The sequence below is a fragment of the Cibotium barometz genome, chromosome 10 (genome assembly GCF_041138505.1).
Source record: "Cibotium barometz isolate CiBa-2024 chromosome 10, ASM4113850v1, whole genome shotgun sequence".
Taxonomy (NCBI): Eukaryota; Viridiplantae; Streptophyta; class Polypodiopsida; order Cyatheales; family Cibotiaceae; genus Cibotium; species Cibotium barometz.
Genome location: NC_141055.1, coordinates 54,633,759 through 54,648,423, shown reverse-complemented (window position 1 = coordinate 54,648,423; position 14,665 = coordinate 54,633,759). Strand labels below are relative to the sequence as shown.

The 14,665-nt window shown below is 47.3% G+C and overlaps 1 protein-coding gene across 15 annotated transcripts in view; it reads left to right on the top strand.

Moving 5' to 3' along the window:
• The window catches only part of LOC147635059 (fatty-acid-binding protein 2-like), an 86,383-nt gene that overhangs the window by 48,652 nt on the left and 23,066 nt on the right, over positions 1 to 14,665 (top strand). For all 15 annotated transcript variants that reach the window (XM_086804333.1, XM_086804327.1, XM_086804334.1 and 12 more), the window contains 2 exons: positions 9,821 to 9,896; positions 10,265 to 10,367. In XM_086804333.1, coding sequence (XP_086660459.1) covers positions 9,821 to 9,896; positions 10,265 to 10,367 — 179 coding nt within the window. The remainder of the gene's footprint in view (positions 1 to 9,820; positions 9,897 to 10,264; positions 10,368 to 14,665) is intronic.

The following is a 14,665-nucleotide window of genomic DNA, read 5'->3' as shown; positions in this document are numbered from 1 at the left end:
TGTGGATGGAGTACTAGGGCTACTAATGCATCTCTATATGCTGAAGGGGTGATACAAGTATGATATGTTATCTACTCCTAACTCCATCCAGTCCTATAGTCTAGGTACAATATGTCATACATCCGATCTGAGGATGCCGTAAATGTTTGGAACATGTGTCCTGGATCAGAGCGAAAATGTGCCAGCTGCTCCTGGACCTCCTGCTGGTGTCGAGACCGGATGGCCGCGATCTCTCTGTGGTGTAGCCGTGGTGTCTGGTAGCCGGCTAGTCTGGGTCGTCGCCTAGCTCGAATCTCCTCCGCTCGCTGAGATGTCACTCCCAATGTGTGTGGCTGGGCTACTGATGCCAATCTCTGGAAGAAGTCAGTCAACTGGGACCGTCTTTCTCCGCTATGATGTGCGGGTGTCTGAAGTAAGATCTCCCTGTGTCTCTGTAGTGCTAGTAGTAGTCTGCCTAGCTGTCTCTGATCCGATCTCTCCCAGATCTGTCTAAGTGATGTGGTCCCTCTAAAAACCTCAGGATAGCATGCCCTGATCTCCTGCAAAGCACCACACTGGCAAACAAAATGCTCCTCTATCTCTACCCCCGTCATAATCTCCAAATGCGCTCTGCTCGAGGGATGCGTGCTGCTCTCCTAGTCTCGATCTCTAGTTGGTGTGATGAGACCCTTAGTCGCAGTGGTCTCTGTAGTAGAGCATCTTTGTCGGGAGTGGCTGACTGGGAGATAGCCAAGTCTCCTGTATGTGGCCCTGCCAAATGTCATGTCTCATGACTCTGTTCCTCTCTGTCTGAGAGAGGCGTCTGTGTGGTGCAGCTAGGTCATACTGTAAGGGTGGTAATCTGTCAATATCAATCTTGTGTGATGATATCCACTGTACCACCTGGGAGTACCATGACCAGGTATGTCCCTCCTTAGCAAGCTGTCCGGATGCCTTAAAAGCAGCCCGAGATACCCGATTTAGTGGGAGCTCCCGCATCTTGTGTATAAAAGATATAGTCTGGAACATGGCCTCTACTAACATAGGTGGTACAGCAAACTCCACTCGAAGGATATCATGGACTGAAGGTTTGCTGCGGATCATCCGTGAGAGCATCAAAATCTAAGGGCGCTCTATCTGTGTCCATGAGGATGTAGCCAAACCTAGTGCCCATGCTGCTGCTGCATACATCAATGCTGGAGTAACTAGTGTATCAAATAGCCACCCCTTAGTACGGGGCTCCTGGAAGTGTGCCTGGTGACATTGGCGTTCCAAAATTGCTACACTCGTGTCACTCTGTCTCTGGCTGCTTGTGCCATAGAGAATCTCCCTGATGAGCTGGTAAATGTGACCCCAAGGTATACATATGAGCCCACCACCTCTACCTGTCCCCGGGCTAGTGTAAGAATAGTTTGGCATCTAACTACTGCTGATGTATGCAAGACCATAACCTTGGTTTTCCCAAGGTTCACTGTGAGTCCTCGCTCTGCACAGAAAGTATCCAGGGTATGTAAGAGAGAGAGAGAGAGAGAGAGAGAGAGAGAGAGAGAGAGAATGAAATGATATATTAACGTCTTCAAAAGGCCAAAATGACCTACGAGACCAAAAAGGTTTCAACAATTGGTGGATCTGATACAATGTCTGTGTAAGAAAAGCTAAAACAACTAAATAACTAACTGAAACTGAAACAACAACTATGGGGAAAAGTAAGGTACTAGGAGCTTCTAATGGATAATATCTGGGAATGAAAACTCTAGCAACAAAGGTAAGCATCATATACATCACTATCCAAAGATGTCTCTCATCGGTCGATGGCGGCTATCCTCAATGTCCTCCATGGTGAGTACTTTGATTGGACGTCTCCCATGCCGTACTAGTATGGTCCTGATCCTCTGTTGTAGTCTCTGCCGGTGTCGAGATGGGCCTCTCATCTTGGGGCGCTTGGACCGCCCCAGCTCTATAGTCCGATCAATCAGTGTACCTCTGGTGTGGCTATACTCTAGGGCTAGTTGCAATGCTTGCTGGCCTGACTGCTGAATCTCTGGTCGAAAGAAGTCTGTAATCTGCCTCTGTAGGTGTCTCTCCCTCTCTGATCCCCTCCCTCTCAAGAGACCCTCTCTATGTCTACGCAGCTCCAGCAAGTATAATCCGAGGCATCTCTGATCCTGGTATCTCATGACTCTGGAAAGTGGTCCAAAACCCTCTCTGAACAGGCAGTGAAAACGGCCTCGTATCTCATAACATACTGGATAGTGACATATAAAATGTAACTCTGTCTCTGGCTCCATCTGGCACAACTGACAAATCCTGGCCTCAGATGGTACTCCTCTGAATCTGCCAGTCTCAATCTCTAGCTGGTGTGAGGATGTGCGCATCTGACCAATAGCACAGCGTACCCCATGAGAAAGATGAGTATCCATGTAGCTGGGTCTAATCACAAACCCATCCTCCGTGAGCTGGAGAAGATGATCTCTATAGAAAGCCATCTTTGTACCAAGCTCGTGTGTCGGCTGTATCCATGTCCTCCTAGTGTCCAGCTGAGTCAAAGGTTCCAGCTGTCATCTGTGCTTACCAACATGATCCGTTTCCCTGTGATACCAACTGTCATGAAGACTCCAGGGCTAAGCGAGCATATGTCTCTAGGGAGAGCCCAAGTGCTATGTATAAAGGAGAGTGATCGAGTGAGTGCCTCTACTACCAATGGGGGGGCAGCCATCTCTGCAAGGATAATATCATGTGGTACGGAGGCCTTGGCCTTAATCATCCGGGAAGTCATAGAAACCAAGGGCCTCTCCATCCATCTCCATCCATCTCCTGACCATATGTAAAGGTGGGTGCTGACCTCCTAACCCACTGTGCTGTGGTGTTAAACACCATCACCTTGGTTTTACCAAGGTTAACAGACAATCCACTGTCTTGTGCAAACGTGTCCAATGCATCCAAATGACGCTGCATCCCCTCTGGAGAATCTGAGATCAACACAATATCATCAGCATACAATAACAACGGAATCCATGTCCCTGTTAGTTGTGCTCCTCTGTCACCCTCTTGCTCTACATAGTCCGAAACCTCATCCACATACATCCCAAATAATGTGGTTGAAAGGGGGCAGCCCTGTTTCACCCCAATAGTGGAGGGAACCATGTCAGATATACCCTGAGTAGTACGTGCCTGCCCCACAACTGTCCTGTATAAAGCCATGATTCCCCAAATCAGCTCTGTGGGCACTCCCATCTCTAGTAGTCTGCGCATCAGTCTGGCTCTCGGTACTGTGTCAAAAGCTTTGCGGAAATCCACAAAGCAACAATAAATCCTCCTGCCATATGATCTGCCCTCCTCAATAATAGCTCTGAGTGTCAAGATATGGTCAAGAGTGGAGAAACCTCTCCTGAACCCTGCCTGCCCTGATGCACGTATGCCCTCTCTCTCTGCCCATCTACTCAACTCCTGCTCAAGAATAGATGGATATAATCTAGCCAATGTGTGACCAATCATGATGGTACGATAATTCCCAGGAAGCATGGGATCCACTGACTTGAAGATAGGCGCAATCGTGGACATATTCCAAGTCTCAGGAAAACCCTCACACATGGCTCGGTTAAACATCATAGCAATAAGCTCTGCAAGCATATCTTTGGCATGAATAAAGTGCTTTGCTACCAAACCATCATGATCATATGCTCTACGAGTCCTCATCCTGTCAATAGGTTTCCTTACCATGTCAGCAGTAAAGAAAGCACATGTCTCTGGGCATGGCTCCGATGGGTTTGGCGGGGGTGGCTGTCCTGGTGCTGTGTACAGGGATGCTGCATACTCACCCCAAATCTCTGTGGAGGTAATGGCTGGTGATGGTGAATGCTCATGCCTCGCCTGAGTCCTGACTCATAAATAACTGATACAAATCCCTCTCTAACTGAGTAAGATGAGCCCTCTTCTTCCGTCGCACTAGGCGCCGGAAGGTAATCCGTGACTGTCTGTGAGTGGTAACACCCATTAGCACCTCTCTCTGTAATCTAATTCTCATCTCTCTGCACTCCTCATCATACAGTTGTTCTAGGGCATGTTCCCAGATCGTCTCCGTGTCGACTGACTATGGGGATATGCCTCTGATGCTGCAGCATGAAGCATCTCTATCAATATCTGAGTGAGCTCATCTAATGGCCGTCCCGGCTCCTCGGCACATAAGCGTCTGTATATCTCATCCGTGTACACGGTGTTAGTCTCCCTCGTAAAGGTGTAACGAGTGTGTGTGGAGACCTGTCCCAATGGAAGTGTGTTGAACTGAAATGTGAGAGTGAAGGACAAGATAGCATGATCCATTGCTACTCCAACCGGCCTAGTGCTTACCATAAAATCCTGAAAAGAGGGAATGAGATTGGGTTGAGCCATAACATAGTCCACTGTACTAGCACCATGCCGATGTGGAAAGCAAGTGAAACCGCCTGTTGTTGCTGTCGGGAATCTCTGTAGGCCATTCAGGATGGCCAATCCATGTGCAGTCCCCATGTCTATCAAATACCGCCCATACTCAGTGTGTTCCTCATCCTGTGAGAGTCTGGATAGGCCCATATCCCTAACATCAAGCCCCCTTAGCATCTCCTCCAAGGTATCATAAAATACTGTCTGGTTATGGGCGGTCCTGGCATTGAAGTCCCCCAGGAGAATGATGTCACCATCCTCGGAGAACTCCCAAATGTCATCATCCAAAATAGAAAAGGGAGACTGCCCGCTAGGTGATGCATACACTGATGTACTAGGAGCAAAATAGCATATAGCAATGTAGAGATATCTGCCCGTCTCTGCCCTCAGTCTAACCCACATGTACCTAGCCTGCTCATCTCTGCGGGCTATATGTATCAGTGGCTGCAACTCCTCTCTAAACAATACTGCTACTCCTCCTGAGCCCCGTCCTCTATGCTCTGAACGAGTCTCCTGTCTACAAGCTGTCTCCCATCGGTATCCACTAACATGTGGCATGGTCTGTCCAGGAGCTTGATGCGTCTTAGAGTAGAAGATGATGTCCCTCCCAGTGAAACTATCCTCAAAAGCCCCTACATCAAGGCGTAGAGATCCATTACAATTCCAAGTAGCAACTTTGAGTGTAGTCCCATAGGTCTCGCGCCGTCATGAAGAGCGCCTCTCCATAATCACCACTCTACCATCTCTATAGAAGGCCACTTTCCCTTTCTCTCGGGCTGCCCTTATCTCGGGCATAACTTCTTTCATGTGGGCAAGCTGCAAGAGTGTGAGGTCATCTCCAAGAAATATTCCCGTCTTCTTGAGTGTAGGACGTCTCTTCAAGAAGTCCTTCTTGGCTTCCATGGAGGAGAAACGAATGATAAGTTCTCTCTCCTTAGAAGATTCGCCACTAGCTGCAGATCTAGTTATCCACTGTGAGGAGCTGTTAAAGATCATGACCTTGGTCTTTCCAAGGTTCACAGTAAGGTCCCGGTCCTCGCAAAAGGCCCGTAATGCATCCAAATGCCTCTGCAGCCCCTTTGGTGAATCAGAAATAAGAACAATATCATCTGCATACAAGAGGATCGGTATCAAGACTCCTGCCAAATGTGCTCCTGGTCCTCCCTGTCTATGTAATCGGAGATCTCGTCAATGTATAGACCAAATAGAGTAGGAGACAAGGGGCAGCCCTGCTTCACTCCAATAGTGTTGTGTATGATCTCTGAGTCACCTCCTCGAGCCCGTACTCTGCTTGTGACTGACTCATAGAGTGTAATGATCCCCCACAGCATCTCTGCTGGCACTCCCATATCCTGCAGTCTCTTGATCAGTCTGGCCCGTGGGACAGTGTCAAAAGCTTTGCGGAAATCCACAAAGCAGTAGTATATCCATTGCCCGTGAGCTCTCCCCTCCTCAATGATCCCCCGTAGTGTAAAGATATGATCTAGTGTGGAGTGCCCTCTCCTGAAGCCTGCCTGCCCTGGTGCTCTGAGTCTCTGCTCCTCGGACCATCTATTAAGCTCATGCTCCAAAATCAAACCATAAATCTTGGCCAAGGTGTGACCAATCATGATAGTCCTATAGTTGTTGGGGTCCATGGGGTCACCTGCTTTCAAGATAGGTACAATAGTATTCGATGACCAGCTGACGGGGAAGCCTTCACATAAAGCCCTGTTAAACATGTGAACCAGTAAAGGGGCTAGCGTGTCTCTAGCATGGGAGAAATGCTCGGTGAGGAGTCCATCATGATCCTGTGCTCTCCCAGTCTGCATCCTGTCAATAGCATCTCTCACCATGCCGAGGTGAAAGAAGGAAGAGTGTGGGGGACGAGGTTTAGGTGGATGGGGGAGAGGTGGCTGCTCGGGGACATGGTAGAGAGAGGTGGCATAGGTGCGCCAGGTGCTGGGTGAAGTAATCGGAGTTGGAAGGCGATGTATATTCACACAGTTTGGAGGGAGGGAGGGAGAGAGAGAAAGAAAGAAAGATATATTAAGTGTCTACTAAAGACCCAATGGGCCTATGAGACCAAAGTGATACAATAATGTCCATGGCATATCTCATCATGGAATGGAAAATAAAATAGAAAGAAAACATAAACATAGCTATCTCACTGGGGTGATACAACACTGTCCATGGAAATTCATCATGGAATACTAAGAACATAGAAACATGAGAGCAACATCAGCTCCAAGTAGATGGTTTACCACTCTCCAAAATATCAAGCATGGGCCTAATGAGTATGGCCGAGAGGTCTCCCTCAGCTATGTCATGTGGAAAGGTAGCTCAATGGCGGCGGAGCATGTCTTGGATCTCTGGAGCTGAGAGAGAGAGAGAAATGAAATGATATATTAACGTCTCTAAGAGGCCATAGTGGCCTATGAGACCAAAACTGAGAGTACATCTGAAGTTGGTGTCTCATCAAAGAGAACAACAAAATGAGATTAAAAAGTACAATAAACTGATTGTCCTACAGTTATAAGAACAGAACTGTAAGACTCCGAGATGATACTCAGTAGAAAATACTGAAAAATGTATATAAGGTAGATCCATGTATGCTGATCAGTCCTCTCCTTAGATCAAATATCTCTGCCATGGGGCTGTCTAGAATGGAGAGGTCGTAGAAGCGAGGTAGGCGCCTCCGATGCCGAGCAATAATGGCTCTAATGTGGCGATGGTGAGGATGCCGTGGTCGGGATCCTAGTGGGCGTGGCCGACGAGCACAACATAAGATAAGTGCTCTATCAATGGTGACTCCCTGGGAGCGTGGTCGGTGCCCTGATGGCCCAATAGAGGAGGTATCAGGAGGTGTGTGGGCTGGGTTGCTGGTGCTGGTGCCGAAGAAATCTATCAGGGTCCTGTGTCTAGGTACATCATGGCTCGGCCTCCTGTCTGCCGCCAAGAGGGTCTCTCTGTGTCTCCTGAGCTCAAGTAGAAACAATCCCAGGCATCTCTGATCCTCAAACTCCATGACCCTGCGTAACGGCCCAAAACCCTCTCGGAAGAGGCAGTGATATCTCCCTCGGATCTCATAATAGACTGTACATTGGCAAATGTAGTGTTCCTCTGTCTCTACCTCCCTCCTCCCCCTCCCCCCGGCCACCCCCAAGGATGTGGGGGACTGAGGATAACCGTCAACTGTCCGTCCACCTATGGCCAACCCAATGTCTAAACTAGGGATTATCGGTGTCTGAACATGCTCAAACACAAAGTGGCCTCTCCTTACATAGGGGACCTTACAAGATAGAGAAACGCACTACCCGCATAGTAACAACGATGAGGGTGGAGCATTGATTTCCAACATGGGACCACATGTTAGCCCCAAACAAGATCAAGTTGGGGTTCCTACGTGTCCCTGGGGCCCATGGACATTTACAGGCAACCAATCCAGGCAGACACCAAAGAACAGTTTCACCCGCATAAATCATTTCCAGTTCATCAACACACAAAGTATGAATGCATAAACAAATGTCAAGGGCAATCTTCCATCTTCCAAAGCTTGTACCAAGTGAATCAAATTGTGATGTGAGAGAGAATGCAAAGCATATGTCACCTCTATTAGGCAAGCCATATGTAAGAGCTTGCAAAGGGTGGGATCTTGTGTCCCCACTATTTGTGCATGTCTTGGACACTTATTAGGCTGCCAAAACAGCCCCAAACAAGCCATACTCTGCCACGCAATTTGCCTAGAAGGCTGGTAGAAGTGAAATGCATGTCCACGTGGCACTCACATAGGTGATGCCTGTGACATTGAGGCACCGAACTGACAATGTCTAAGCCGCGGGCCCGCGGGGTGGGGGGGGGGACAAGGAACTCTGGGGGCAGCTGTTGTGGAGGTGCATGCTGTTTGCCCAATGCCAGAGCAACGATGAGGACAAGCGTGTTTAATAATTCCCATCTAGCAAGCAGCACATGAAACACAGTTCGGGTAAGCCAAAAACTCAAGCTGCTGCATGAAGTGAGAATCATCCAGCTACGGATTTGCGAGTTGTTGAGGGAGGTTTTCCAATGAGGCTATGAGAACTTGAAAGGTGGGGAATCCTGCAGCCTGAGTGACCATGCCGTTTGGGTACTCTAGAACCTGGCCGATAGAGCGCCCAATCACCAGTAGAAGCTCAAACTATTCCTTGGAAAGGCCGAGGAAACACACTGTAACTGAGAAGCCAGCTCCGTATGCCAAGTGGCTTGCAGCAGGTCTCTAATCTGGCCACGGGCCGGTTAGCCACCAAAAAGCTTGCAGACCAAGGTTGCGGCTTCGAGGGGGGTGGCCAACCAATTGACAAAAGAGGGAACAGCTAATAAGGAGCAGCCAGAAACAGGAGAAAGAAGGCAGAAGACAAGGGAGGTGGGGAAAAAAAGGGTAGGAGGAAGAGGAAAAAACAGCAGAAAAAGAGAAACAAGACATGGTTGTGGGGGGTGGGGGCGGGAACACGCAGGAGGAGGAGAAAGGTGAATTTGGAAGCAACAGAGGAAACGGGAGGTAGGGAGACAGTGCAAAGTCAGACAGAGCAGAGGGGGGCCAGCGCAAGGAGGGGCGGACAGCTGGTGGAAGGCTGGGGGCTGGTGCACAGGCAGACGGGTCTATGGCAAAGCTTGTGGAGAACCAGGTTGTTTCTCTTATGGGTAGTTTGTCTAGGGATTGGGGAACTAGGCGTGTGATTGGTTTTGCAGAAACCAGGTTGCCTGGTGGGCAAGACTGCAACAGGGCTGTGGAGTCTGGTACCTAGTATTGGATAGGTTGCCCAATTGTGGAGATATGCTTGTGACTACTCTAGGCGGACTGTCGGGGTATTCTGAGTTGGATCGCTTGCTTGGTAGGTCACCAGTGAGGGGATCCATTGGAGGTGTCAAGATTGTTATTTACGATCTTTTTTTGCAACTTGAATTCATTGCATAGTTGGTCTTGGAAATCTTAGCGTGTCCACTGGGGCTTTCCCTGGAAACCTGCAAAGCGTATACAAATCAATGTCTTTTAAATACATAAAAGGGGGAAAATTGGGGGGGGGGGTCTCGATTTTTGATCCCTAGTGTGGTGTAGCGTGATCTGATTTTCATGCGGCATATTCATTGTGGTTGATTGTGTGTTAATTAAGCGAATGATTAAGACCTTCAATATTCGCATTGCCCTTACAGAGACATTGATGGAGTAAGCCAATCTGTGTTTAATTGTTCTTACTGAAATTCTTGATTCGCACTCATTTGAGAATACCCTTTGAATATTTTATATATATATGAAGGAAACTTGTATTTTTTGGCAGGTTTAAACTGCTATTTTATTTAATGAGTGTGCTGTTTTATATAAACCAAGAATATAAAAGAATGGCAATATAGTAAATGGTTTGATTTTGATGTGTTCAGGGTTTTTTAATGCTAGCATCCATTACAGGTACTGGTGGGGGTGGGTAACAAAAGTGTGACTATTGTCAAGATCAAGTCAATCAAAATTTATGCATTTGGCTTTTGTAAGTGCTTGAAACCCCTGTCCAGCTTTAGATATCTTCTTTGTTTTCATATTGAATCACAATAAGTTGTTTCCTTTTCAATTTTTGTGATGTATAATGCTAGAGATAGTGCATTGGTTTCTAGAGAGGAAGAGAAGACATTTTTATTATTTTATTGTTAAAAGTGTATTTGTTGTATTGACAATTCTGTCATTAGCTTGAAAGTGGAGTCCAAACATTTAATATTTTGTACACGTTTTTCATCTTCAACACCACATGCGAACACACATGTTTTTAAAGTTGGATTTGTGAAGTCCAAAAAATCTTTGTTTGCCGACGTGAAGATGCCCATGTTTTAATCATATTATCTCAACTGAACTTGTTTGCAGATATAGAGCCTGATGGGCTTAAAGCCCAACTCGGGGAGAAGTATGGAGCTCTTCCATCGGAATATCTTAAAAATAACTCCAGTTTTTTTGAGGACCTTCTAAGGTGAATTTATTTATTAAACAAGTATGTTCTATGTGCTTGGAAGCATACTGGATGAGTTTGAATGATTCTATTTTTTCCTTTCACCAGTTTAATTAAGGCTTATAACACTTCTTTTATCTAAGGATCCTCTTATTTACACAAAAGACACAACTGAGCTGGCAATTGATGAGGTTAGACTAATGCCTCAGGGTAGCCTTTGGGGACATTTAGGGCTAACGATTTTTGAAATGGGGTTGTGTAAAGTGATCTCAAAGTAAGGACACCCTCACCTAGAGTCTATATGTGATTGAGACAGGCTCATTAATGGGGGTGCCCCTGGGTGGATGTGGAGGGAACAAAACAGGGAGGAGGCCTAGTATTGGACAGCCAGTGTTAGGTCAACAAGACGGGGATGAAGCCTTAACTTAGGTCAAGGCTTGCACTTGAAGGGTGGGCATTGGACAGCTAGTGTTAGTCAGCCTCAGCCTCAGGGCTATGTCTAAGGGTGACCTTGGATAGGGGTTAAATGAGTTATTGGATGGCTGTTGTGTAAAATGACCTCAAGTTAAAGACACTTTCACCTAGAGTTTTTATAGAATTGAGACAAGCTCACCAATGGGGGGTACCCATGGATTGGGAGGGAACGAGGATGGGGATGAAGCCTTGGCTTAGCTCAAGGCCTGCACTCTGGTGGTATGGGACACCAGGTATTGGGTGAGAGCGTAGTATGGTGTTTGTCGAGCCTCAGGCTCAGGGATGCTACCAAGGGGAGCTATGGCTGGTTAGTGATCATGCCAGCTCCTCCAGCAAGGTCCAATGAACTATTGAGGGTCTTAGCCATTTAGGGTAAGGTTGTAGCCCATATCCATTTTGTGCATTTAGCTCTCCTCTTTCACAGGATCCCTGTTTAATGCTTTCTTTTTGGTCTGTTTGTCCTTGGCATTAGAACACGTGGCCTCATTCATTCTTGCCACAGGGAGGTAGACAAGCACAGAATTGTAAAAAGAAATCAAGTGGCTATATGGAACAGTGGCAGATAAGGTAGAGCTGAGTACCCTCCCTTCAAACTGGTCCCTTTGTGCTGCCCCCGCCTTCGCCCCCTCTCCTGCCTTCGCACCCCCCCCCCCTCCTCCCCCCCACACCTTGCTGCCCCTGCTCCATCCAAACAGCCTGCATGTTACATGCGGAAGCTCTAGGAGTCTTCTTTCAGCCCTAAACACCATCCTGGAATAGTTGATGCAAAACGCTGTTATGAGAAATTAGTAAACCCCAAAGTCATGTATAGGAGTGGTCAAGGCCCATACCCTTTGCCTTGATACACTTACTGGTCAAGTATTTTTGCTTTTGTTTTCTGCCTTTTTAAAGAAAATTTAGAATAGCTGGCAATACGCTTATGTGTCCAGATGAGTGTTGCATTCTTGGTGTATATATGCATTTTTATCATATGTACAAATATAGCATGTTGCTTGTTGCACGATGTGTGTGTTTGTAACAAGCGCTCAAGAGATCATGTGTCAATTCTCCCATGACATTGTACTCTTGGTCTTAATGGGTAATGGCATTCGAAGACCTTTTATTACACTCGGGCATTGGATATGGTGGAGTCACGACTCACGGCTACTCATATCCAGGAGGACTCATCTCGGGAAGCATAGCTATTGGCATAAGAGAAGATGTTGGCATTGACAAGAGCATTGAAGTTGGGCAATGGGGAAGGTGGTAGTTGCACTTGGTAATGGATAGTCTTGTAAAAAAGGGTGGTGTTGCATGTGAACAAGAGGTAATGCTATTAAAAACTCTAAAAGAATATCTAAGGTTTTAACCTTAGTTGAGAAGGCAGAATGGTGGGTGAAGGCGTAAGCCTCCATAGCGCGGTGCATGATGGCCAAGTGGCTTGCCGTGATGGCGGGCATCAAGGTGATAGGTGCTGGGTATGGGCTTAATCTATGTGGTGATGGCGTGGCAGCCAGCCGACTGCAGTGGGAAAGCGGCCATAGTTTCATGCGTGGCTCCTGAAATTGTATGTCTGCGCACTGTCTCTCAAGTGCCCCCAAAGCTGCAAATCCTCGTGCTAGTCTAGCCTCTGTTGCCTCCCTCATAGAAAACCGCGGCCCTCTGAAGGTCACCCCCAGGTACACATAGGATCTGACATACTCAACTGGCTCTCCTCTAAATGTAAACTGCGTCTGTGTTCTAGTCACCCATGCTTGTGTGGTATTAAATGTCATAACCTTGGTTTTACCAAGGTTCTTTGTGAGATCTTTGCCCACACAAAAAGACTACAATGCATCCAAGTGTCTTTGTAGTCCCTCAGGAGTGTCTGAGATAAGCACAATGTCATCTGCATATAGTAGGATGGGTATCAACACCCCAGCTAGGCTCGCCCTTGGGCCACCCAATCTATCCACATAGTCTGAGACCTCATCAATGTATAGCCCAAAGAGCGTGGGTGAAAGCAGGCAGCCCTGCTTCACCCCAATAGTACTGTTCACTGCATCCGACAAGCCCCCTGGGGCACGTACTTTGCCTATCACTGACTCATACAAAGTGTATACTCTCCACTGCATCTCCTCAGGGACACCAATATCCTGTAGTCTCCTCATAAGCCTGGCACATGGTACCGTATCAAATACTTTGCGGAAGTTCACAAAACAACAATATATCCTCTGTTCTCGTGCTCGTCCCTCCTCAATAAGAGCTCTGAGGGTGAGTATATGATCCAGTGTGGTGTATCCCCTCCTAAAACCAGCCTGTCCAGTTGCTCTCTGTCCCTGCCTCTCTGCCCACCGGCTCATCTCATGCTCCAAGATGTATCCGTATATCTTAGCTAGATAATGGCCAATCATGATTGTACGATAGTTACTGGGATTCCCGCTCTTAAGCAATGGCACAATAGTGTTATCTGTCCAACTAAGTGGGAAACCTTCACACGTAGCTCTATTAAACATGTGTACAAGGATCGGTGCCAGAGTATCCCGTGGATATGAGAAATGTTCAGCTGCTAGACCTTCATGATCTTGGGCCCTCCCTATGCGTAGTCTATCAATTGCATCTAGCACCATCTGCAAAGTGAAGAAAACACAATGATCCGGTCAAGGTGATGGCGGGCGCGGAATGGGGGGCTGTCTAGGTACATCATATAGGGACATCGCATACTCGTGCCAAGTCTCAAGTGCCATGATCGGGGTAGGTAACTGCCTCTCCTGGAACATTTTCCAAGCCCTCTTACTGTCCTGACTCAAGAATAATTGGTACAACTCTGCCTCGAGCTTTGCTAGGTAATACCGCTTCTTCTTTTGCACAAAGCGTTGGAAGAGCGTCTTGGCCTGTCTGTGTGTACGTGCCCCAAGGGCGACATCTCTCTGTAGCTGAGCTCGGGTCTCTCGGCATTCGTCATCATACCAGCTATTCTGCGGAATAGTACTGCTCAAGGGCTTAGAGGCAGCTGTAGTATATGGGAAAGCCTATGCTGCCGAAGTATGTAGTACCTCTATAAAGCCTCTCGTAAGCTCCTCTAAAGGGCTATCTGGGTCAAGAGTGAAAAGGCCATCATAGACTGCACTGCAACAATAAACTCCAGCAGTCTCTCGTGTAAAATGGTATCTAGGGTGGCGAGAGAGAGGTAATGGCGATAACCGTCTTTGGTTCTTGCATACCACTGTGAAGCATAAGTATGCATGATCTGCCGCCATCCCAATCGGCCTGTCAAAAATATAGAAACTCTGGATATCTGGCATCAAAGTAGGGGATCCCATCAAGTAGTCCACTGTACTAGCGTCCTTGTTATTCCAGCATGTAAAAGCACCCGAACCGGGCCATTGTGACAAACCATTATAAATAAGCAACCCATGAGCACTCCCCAAAGCCAAGGGATGTGTCCCATACTCTGTGATCTCACCCATATCCTTTGATGTCCTCTGTATGCCCATTTCATCCGCTTCAAGCTCTCTATATAAAGGCTCCTCTGTGTCATAAAGTGTTGATTTCTCATTGCTCGTATGAGCATTGAAGTCCCCCACCAAAACAATGTCTCCCAAGTTAGCAAAGCGTATGATGTCCTCATACAATGGCAAATAAGGTGACTCACCCTATTGTGCATATCTCAAGTAGGCAGGAGGAAAATAGCATACGGCAATGTATATGTCCTGTAGCCTCTCTGTGCGAACTCTAATCCACATATATCGTGCATCTGTGTCTCTATGTACTACATGAACCATATCCCGAAGCTCCTCTCTAAATAACACAGCCACTCCGCCTGATCCTCTAGTACTACCTGGTGTACATGGGTGGGGGCGATAAACCGACTCCCAAAGAAATAG